This window comes from Equus asinus, chromosome 7 (genome assembly GCF_041296235.1).
Source record: "Equus asinus isolate D_3611 breed Donkey chromosome 7, EquAss-T2T_v2, whole genome shotgun sequence".
NCBI classification, from domain to species: domain Eukaryota; kingdom Metazoa; phylum Chordata; class Mammalia; order Perissodactyla; family Equidae; genus Equus; species Equus asinus.
In genome coordinates, this window is record NC_091796.1 from 22,148,224 (window position 1) to 22,157,739 (window position 9,516).

Sequence of the window (9,516 nt, forward strand, 5' to 3'; positions counted from 1 at the left end):
TTTATATGCTTTGCTTTCCATCTATTTCAGAACCTTTCTTTATGACTTGGCATTATTAACTCTCACTTTTGAGGTCCCATTGCAATTCCCAAGACACAGACAAACTTGTGGCATATTCTTAACTTACTCAGCTCATCTCAGTTGAAGAGATGCCTTTCAGCTTCCGTCCTTTGCATATGGGATTGTGTGGTCTTGGCTTGTTCATGATAGCCTGTTGCCAGCAGGGCTGGGAACCCAGGAGAGAACTCTGACTGGCTTTCCCCTAAGATGGCCATGGAACGCGAGACTAAATCCTGGCTCATCCTGCTCCCACTTCCTCCACGTTTCTCGGTGCTTCACTGAACAAATACCTTTTCCTTCTTTATTTTCAATGTTACTTCCCTCTTCTATCTCTGCTTCCAAGTTATTTCTAATTATCCTTTATAAGAATAACCCCAAATCTACACACACTTGAAATTCTTGAAGCTGGAAAGGTCACTGAAATAAATCTACTCCCACGAAAATGCTCTGTGAGATGAGCATGTGCCTGTCTGAATATCCTTCTTTTTGGCAAGGCTCATCTCCTGTGTGATTTGGTTTTATGAGTGTAGAAGAAACTTTTGCAAAGTCTAAGCAGAAGGAATTATATTTTCCTCAGGAATTTTTATGATTTTGGAGTAAAGATAAACTTTAGTAGCAGGTTCGTATTTCCATTACTTGCCAAATTATCAGTATCTTTTTATTCTATTTTTATAAAGGAAACAGGAAGAGCGAGTTCAACAAGTGCGTAAGAAATTGGAAGAAGCCCTGATGGCAGACATCTTGTCACGAACTGCTGACACAGAAGAGATGGATCTGGAAATGGACAGTGGAGATGAAGCCTAAGAATATGATCAGGTAAACTAACCAGAGAGAGACTTGGAACTTGAGAGGTTTCATTTTCTTGCTTCCACCCATTGTAGCCAGCCCCAGCAGTGAATAAAAAGGCTTCTCCTATGCATAGGTTGTACATGTGCTCGTTTGGCCCCCTCTGTATTTAAGGACGATAAAAGTTATTTCATTCTTTTGTCCTCATTATGTAAAGACAGTCACACCCCTGAAGCCACTTGCAAGGGATCTAGGCTTCTTTATTAGTGCAGGGTGGAAAACCTCCAAGGTGTCATTAGAGAAAAGTAGGGAGGAATGAGTGCAGGAGATGAAGGTGGCTATCATCTCCACCACAATAGATTTCTGGGGTCTATTGTCCCCTCTTTAAAATTATGGCCACAATGTAGCAAAATCTGTTCCTTCTCTTAGGTTGTCTCTAGCACAGACTTGATGCAGGGAGAATGAGAAGGACATTCCAAATTATAATAAATAATTTCTCTTAAAAAATACAAATTTTGATCCTATCCTAAACTCACGTTTGAGTTTCATGGGCTCTGTTCCATTGGGGTATATATTCTCTTCAGATGATTACACTCAAATCTCCAAGGATTTTTGTGGCATCTTGCTTCCCAACTTCTATCCTGCTTTGTTTTGGCAGGCCTTGTCTTACTTTCTGCCACCCAAGGCAGATTATTTGTGTTCTCTGAAGCCAAAATTGAGAGGGTGGGGGCTGGGGAGGTGGGAAGAGAAAGAGCAGGAGACTGAGAGAGAGAAAGAGCAGAGTGAGTTGGAGTTTTCCCTCTGTAGTTGTCTTGGAACCCTCCCTCCCCATCGTCCCTTTCAGTCTGGGGACTTGCACCTCGTCCTAATAGTCATTCTTGCATTCCGTGGGGGACACAATCATACAGTCCCTATGCTCACAAAACTTTAAGCACAGTGGTATTAAACAAATGCTCATGTAACTATATAATTACCAACTGTGATAAGGGCTATAAAGAAAAAACAGAGGTGCTGTGAGAGCTGGTGGCAGGGGAGCTAACGATGTGAAGGGCCAAAGAGGCTCTTTGAGCCTGAAAGACAATAGGAGTGAGCTGGGAAAGTCTGGGTAAAAAGTGTTCCCATCAGAAGAAACAGCAAGGAGAACTTGGTTCCTTTAAGGAGCAAAGAAAAGATCACTATGGTTGGAGTGCAGGAAGTCTGGGGAGGTGGGGAGAACACGGAGGTGAATCTAATCATGCTGAGCCTTGTGGACTGTTGCTAAGGGTTTTGAGCTTTATTGTTAAAACCACTGAGAATCCACTGAAGGCTAACTGATCAGATTTGCTTACTCACAAGATGCCTATGACTGCTGCGTGAGAAAAAGGCCTGGAGTGGGGAAAGCTTGCAGCTGTGAGACCACTAAGGAGGCTGGTGGAGTCCAGCAAGAGATGACGGTGGCTTCACAAGGGTGTTGGCAGTGGGTGTGGAGAAAAAAGAGGAAAAGGGAGATTTGAGATGTATTTGGAGATAGAATCGACTTGACCAAACAGTTGATAGACCAGGTGGAAGTGAGGGTGAGAGAGTGGCCCGGATGACTCCAGGTTTTTCCCTTGAGCAGCGGGTGGAGGGGAGGGGCTCTCACTTGGTAGAGGGACAGGCTGAGGGTATTGAGTGTAGCGACCATGAGGTCATTGTTGACGCTATGTTCCCTTCTCATCCGTGACTTTGCCTTAATTCAGGAAGTGGCTCATGCCACAGTGATACAGAAACAGGAAATAAATACGATGTCTTACATTTACATATTCAATGACAGAGCGCCATTTGGTCACACAGTTTCCTGACCACACAGAACCATTTGAATCCAGTTCAGTGCTATTTTAAGTCTTTTTTTTTTTTTCCTTATTGCGGACAGGAAGATGCCGTTTTGACTCTGAATCTTGTTTTCCACCTTGGCAAGGATGTGTTTTATGGGCTTTGACGAGTGTACTTAGTACGTGTAAAGTTTTTCAGAGGGAAAGTCTCAGGGTGTTTCCTTTGCCCCAAGATTCAGCCACGCTGTCCCCGAGCGCAGTACGAGAATCCGGCACTGCGCCTGCGCCCCGGCACGACCGACTCTCGGAAAGCCCTCCTCTTTTTCAGAGCTTTTCGGCTTTTGGTTGTTTCTCAGACTTTTCTCCTGAAAATAATTTAAGGTCGTCAAGGGTCGTCTAATTGAGGCTTTACTAGACGCTTGCTTTACAGATTACTTTGCAGACTGTTGTCAAGGCAGCCCCCTACGTTATGCAAGCAAGCGTGGGTTTTAGGCGCTAGGCACGTCGCTCATATAACAGCTGCCGCTGCTCATTGCCTGGGCAGATATGGTTAACGGTGGTAACAAACTAATTAATGTGTGTGATTAGAGTTTTAATATATACTTAAAAAGCAGCTATTATTTTGGCATGTTTAATAGGGAGAGATTCATATTATATATATTATATTTTAAACTTGAAAATGGCATTATTAGACCAGGCCTTTAGACTTGTAGATTGTCAAAGATTTAGAAGTACATCTTAGTTATAAAAATTAAATTCGTCTGACTCACTAATTTAGCCCCAAATACACCTAAAGTGTTTAATAAACCAGAGCACTCACACGTGACTTAATTAGATGTCTATAATAAGCCCTGGACTAGGTAGGACTCAGCTCACCAAAGGTGGGGACATGGCGAAGTTCACCTGGCTGCTAAGAGAGGGAAACTATAACATGCAGTTCCACTTAGGTCCGTCAACCTCACCATGCCACGGCTCTTTCTGTTGCTCCTTATTAGCAAGGTGGACGTTTATTTGTTATATATATATGTATGTGTAACCTAAATAACAGGTTGAGATTTACTGTGTTACTTAAGATTTTACAGTCATAGAGAAATGCCAGGTTATCAAACATTTTTGGAGTGATTGCAAGAAGAAAACTATAAAAACAAAGGGATTAAAATACTACGAAGGAGAGAGAGTATCAAATACATAATTAGTTCAATTTGCAATTGCACAGTACCATTTCACCCAGGTTAAACGATAGCAAGACTTTGGTGCATGTCTATCATCTGTAAATATTCTGAAGTGAAATAAATCATTGTAGGGGCCGGCCTGGTGGCACAGCGGTTAAGCGCACATGTTCCACTCTGGCGGCCTGGGGTTCACCGGTTAGGGTCCCGGGTACAGAAATGGCACCGCTTGGCAAAAGCCATGCTGTGGTAGGCGTCCCAAGTATAAAGCAGAGGAAGTTGGGCATCAATGTTAGCTCAGGGCCAGTCTTCCTCAGCAAAAAGAGGAGAATTGGCAACAGTTAGCTCAGGGCTAATCTTCCTCAAAAAATAAATAAATAAATAAATAAATCTTTGTGAATTAAAATACATCATTGTTGGAAATTTTCTTAAATTCTCTCAAAAGTGTTTGGATTTGGCTGTGTCTATTATATTTTTTCATTCGTATGCCCTACGATTTCTCTTTTTATGCTGATTTCGTTACTTATAGATAGAAAATGTTTGCATAAGCATCCAAAGGGATGCACATGAGTTCTTGAATGGCATGAGGCTTACCGATTATCAAAATAAAACACTTGAAACACTGGGAGGATATGCTGAGCACTTTTTGTGTACAAAGTGCTGTAACTGAATGCTAATCAAGGCTTTAAAAATGCGAGTCTAACTGAGATTTAGCCCCTAATCACTTTTTCAAGTTTTGCTGGCCTCTCGCCTGAGAAATCATTGAATCACTTAAATTTGTTTGTCTTTCTTTACAGGTAACTTTCGATCGACGTCCCCCAAGAGCAAATTCCTAGAATTGAACAAACACGTTTCCACTGGGTTTTGCCTGTAAGAAAAAAATGTACCCGAGCACATAGAGCTTTTTAATAGCACTAACCAATGCCTTTTTAGATGTATTTTTGATGTATATATCTATTATTCAAAATATGATGTTTATTTTGAGTCCTAGGACTTAAAAAGAGTCTTTTGTAATATCAAGAAGGACCCTTAAGAGGAAGCTGAGCTTTTGATGCCAGGTGCAATCTACTGGAAATGTAGCACTTACATAAAATATTTGTTTCCCCCCCAGTTTTCATATGAGCAGATCAGGAGTACCAAATAAATTTCCCAATTAAAGATTATTGTGACTTCACTGTATATAAACAGATTTTTATACTTTATTGAAAGAGGACACCTGTACATTCTTCCATCATCACTGTAAAGACAAATAAATGATTATATTCACAGACTCATTGGAATTCTTTCTGTTAAAGAGCACACACCATAAATAGCCCCTCCTTAGGATTCCTGATTACATTCAACTGTGGTCCCTGGGCCTTAGGTTTGAAATGGAGGTGGTAGGAAATAGTTCATGCATTTGCAGCATGCCTCCAGATATTGCGAGAATTGTGCTGCTTTCACCAGAATTCTAAGTTGTCATCTAGCATAGGTAATTTCTTTTCTTTGCCTGTGACTAGTACTTTTGTTATTTCTATAAAAATAAGGCATTTTCTTCCCTTGGCTGTGAATTATGTACACAAATAACCTTTGGATGTTACTAGAAGTCTGTTTGTGGTTTTTTTCTAGATCATTTTGCATTTTCTAATGTCCACTAGCTTACTAGGTTAACAGGTGCAGGTCAGACCCTTTGCCACAGAGAGGCAGCTTTCTAAGCAGAGTTGCTTAACGAACTTCACTAGTCAGTACCCAGCCTCCAAAGTATTAACATTTTTTTTCCGTTAAAACTCTCGAGCATAACTTCATTACCACTTAAATTCTTCGATATCTAATTTACTAAAACTGCATAGCGTTATTAAAATTGAAACATACTTAAGTTAATCTGATGCCAAGGAAAGGAGGGAGTGGTTATAAGCAAATTTAAGCACATTATGAGAAACAGAGCAAAAATATCTTTCTATAGGAAGGGTTTATATGCTGCTTCTTAACTCTGAGTTCTTTTAAAATTAGACGCAGAATGATGTGGTAAAGGATGTGACCAATTCCAGATAAGTGTCACCTGTACATTGAATTACCACTGCCTCCAGCACCCTTCCAGTTACCGAGGATGGCAAAGAAGAGAAAGTAGTCTAAGCAATGTTTAACTGGCTGGGTCTGGGCGGCTGTCTCTCTCTGGACCTTATGCCAGTTTACACACATAACTCCTTCTTGGGATTCCTGACTTACATTCAACTTGGATCTCTGGGACTTAGGCCACCAATTTCCTCAGAGCAGACCTGCTGGCAACAAGCAGGGATACTTACAGACTCTGGGAAGACGGTTGGCAGAGGGTCTTGCTCTGGGTCCGTCACACTGTCCCAGCTCGGGTGGTAGCAGGAAGTTAATATTGATTTCTTTTTAAGAACTGGTATGACTAGTTAGGATGGATATCCAAAAGCTTTTCTTAGACTCCCCTAAGTCCATGATTCTTGACCTGTAATCAGGCTTGGGGTAACTTCACCTTGGTGATCCATGTTCTTTTTGCAAAGCAATCCAACCAAGATATCCAAGCTTTTATAAACAGCTTTTGTAAAAGCAAAAACACAAGATACACACATGCAAAACTTTGATTTTTGTTCTTATATATTTTTCTCAGGTAGAGAACAAGGTATGAAAGCCATTACGTGGTGTCCAACTGGGACCATCCCATAAGTCCAGATGTTCCCAATATACCCACAGGATGACATGTCCAAAATTAAATTCATCATCTTATCCTCAAACCTACCATCATCTTGCATTCCCTGATTTGGGTAAAAGCAAATCATTTGATCCGGTTGCTCAAGGCAGAAGCCCAGGAGTGATCTCAGATGCCACTCTTTCCCCTGCCTCCAACATGCCATCAATCCTGTCAGAACTGCTAACCACACTTCTCACATCTGTCTCTCCTCTATTCCTGCAGTGCTGCCTTCGTGCCACCTTCTCCTTCCCTCTCCTCCGACTTTCAATGGCTTCCTTGTTTGTTTTTTGCCTCTCCCCTTTCTGTTCATCCGTCTCCATCCCTCCTTTTTCTCCTCCATATAGTCATCAGAATGGTCCTCAAAGCAAATGTGACTGTATTATCTCCCTGCTCAAAATTCCTCACTTCTCTGTGTATGCAGTTTAGAATAATTTTTAAGAGCGAGCACTTTGAAATGAGGAGAAGCTGTGTTTGAACCCTAGTTTTGCCATTTGTGTGACTTGTCAGGTTACGTAGTCCCTTTGAGCCTGTTCCTCCTCAGTGAAATAGGAATAATAATACCTACCTCATGGAGCCGTTGTGAGGATGAAACAAGAGACTGTTTATCAAGTGTTTAGCACAGTGCCTGGCACAGAGTGAGTGTGCTGTTGTTATTGTCCCTGCAGGTGTCACTTTGATGTCACTTCCAAGAGGCATTTGCTGAGACCCTAACTACCCTCCACCCCTATAATACTTTATTTTCTGCCTCAGCACCCTGTTTATTTCCTTTGTAGAAATCTTCTAAATCTGTATTTTATTTATTTGTGGACTTTTTGTCTATCTCTCTGCTAGAATGTAAGCTCCTTGAGAGCAAGGATGTGTCCGTCTGGGTCCCTGTTATAAGCCCTAGTGCCTGGCACTTAGGAAGCACTCAATAGATGTCTGTTGAGTAGGTGGAAGAATGATGAGAAGGCCCTTCATGGTCTGACTCCTGCCTCTTTGTCTGGCTCATCCTGCCACTCTCCCATTGCACCTTCGGCTCAAGAAAAGCCGCATTACCTGCTCCTTCAAAGTGCCCCTTGGGCCTCTGTGTCTTTGCACCTGTCATTCCCTTTGCCTGACTGTCGACATGGCAAATTCCTCATCACTGGTCAAGTCTCAGCTCAATGGCTACCTCCTCTGTGAAGCTGTCCCTGATTTCTCCAGGCTGTTGTTCTTTTTCCCTCTTCCGAGTTCCCACTGCACTTTGTAAATACCTCCATGGAAGCACTTTACTGTATTGTATTGTAAAATTTTTTTTGCATGTCTGTTTCTACTTTTAGACTGTAAGCACCGTGAAAGCAAAGATTGCATTTTTTTCATCCTGATGTCCCCGGAGCCTAGCACAGTGCCTGGCACATAACAGTTTGTCAGTAAATATTTGTTGAATGAATCTGTGGATGAACAAAGAGTCTTGCAGTTGGAAAACTGTTGCAAGATGTATGTATTATCAAGGAAAGGAATGCCCCTGGTGGCTTCCACAGTACTCTTTTGTTCTAGAGAGGAGATCTGGAAAGCATTGTGTAATCTCTTTGAATATAGGATTACTTGTTTGAATTTTAAAAATAAGTTGAATAGATCTTCATAAATGATGGCAAAAGATATCAAAAAGCTTTGTGATCTCTCCAATGCTACAAAGTCCCAAATAAATATTTGCACTATTAGTATTTCCATAGTCAATGCTATGCGAAATTGTACAGCAATAAATTTTGAAGCTTTAAAAATGTTTGTGTAAGTCATCTTCAATGACTTAGTTCATGAAGGACACCTCTGGCCAGTGTTTCCCTGACACAAGGGGCTTCAGCCTGGGGTTTAGGGTCCCAAAGCTTTCAGAGCTTATCCAGTGACACTATTTTCATTTGCTGTTGAGACGATTGCTCAGTCCTTCTGCCGGCCTGTCTGAAACGGTTGAAAGGGTTCTCCACAGAATCAGGGGGAGGCCACACCAGACCTCGTGAGGCTGCAGCCTCCAAGCCTCTGCCAGGGCTGTCATAGCTCCCGCAGCCTGCCCGCCTTCACTTCTGGGATGCAGATGCGACCCTTACACAAAACGCACTTCAATGGCCTCTATATGAGGTCCACAGGGGGGCAGTTCCATCAGTCACTTACAACAGTGTTAGCTGGGAAGAGCTGTGGGACTGGGAATTGAAGCTGCAGGCCATCGATCTGCTGTCTCAAAGGGTCTGGGGTGGACTTTAAAATTTTGAGTTGCACATTGATTTCTCTAGAACGGCACATGTAAGTTACTTTGTCAATTATTTAGCTTTTGTTTTTATGACAGGAGGAGAAAAGTTTTTATTTCCTCTCATTTATGCAGCATTTTATAATTTACAGAACACTTTCACCTCCGTTAATGTCATGTTTGAATTTTAACCTACATATAAGCCATGTAGTATGCACGTGTTATTACCCCCATTAAGAGTTGAGGAAAATAAGAACCAAACAGGTTAAATGCCTTACTCAAGCCAGTAAGGTGCAGAGAGGGGCATCTGAATGTGGAGGTCTTCTGTTTCTAGAATGCCACACAGACTTCCAAAGCTCTTCCTCACTCAGGTCTCAAGCTGCCTTTCTCTCTGTGTTAGAGAACAACAGTTTGGTTTATCAAGTACAGTGTGACTGTGGCCTGACAGTTTATATAGGGCAGAGTGATTACAGGAAACCTCGTTCATTTATGCTTCATGAACTTGATGCTGAGAAGTCTGGCAGCAAGATGCAACTGGACCACAGGCCCTGGGGAAGGGCCTTCAAAGTGGGGTGCATGCATCTAGGGCTTGGGTAAAAGCATTCACGGGGGATGGAGAGATATCTGACCTTCTAATATTTGTTTTCATGTCATCCTTTTGAGATTTTAATTTTTGAGTGTTTTATTAAGCATATAATATATTAGTAGAGTAGTACATGTATATAATTTGTAAGTATATATCCATAAATTTGGGACATATCCTTTTGCTTCTGAAAGGGTTTATTCTTTTAAAAGTTTTGAGACCATTACTCCAGT

The 9,516-nt window shown here is 41.7% G+C and overlaps 1 protein-coding gene across 3 annotated transcripts in view; it reads left to right on the forward strand.

Annotated features, from left to right (window-relative positions):
* MBD2 (methyl-CpG binding domain protein 2) overlaps positions 1-5,924 on the forward strand; it is a 74,323-nt gene extending 68,399 nt beyond the window's left edge. For 2 of the 3 annotated variants that reach the window (XM_044774915.2, XM_070513036.1), the window contains 2 exons: positions 738-876; positions 4,603-5,075. In XM_044774915.2, coding sequence (XP_044630850.2) covers positions 738-864 — 127 coding nt within the window. In that variant the 3' untranslated portion in view covers positions 865-876; positions 4,603-5,075. Of the gene's footprint in view, positions 1-737; positions 877-4,602; positions 5,076-5,794 lie in introns of those variants that run through there. The other variant, XM_070513035.1, reaches the window with a different exon arrangement.
* The last annotated feature ends 3,592 nt before the right edge of the window (positions 5,925-9,516 follow it).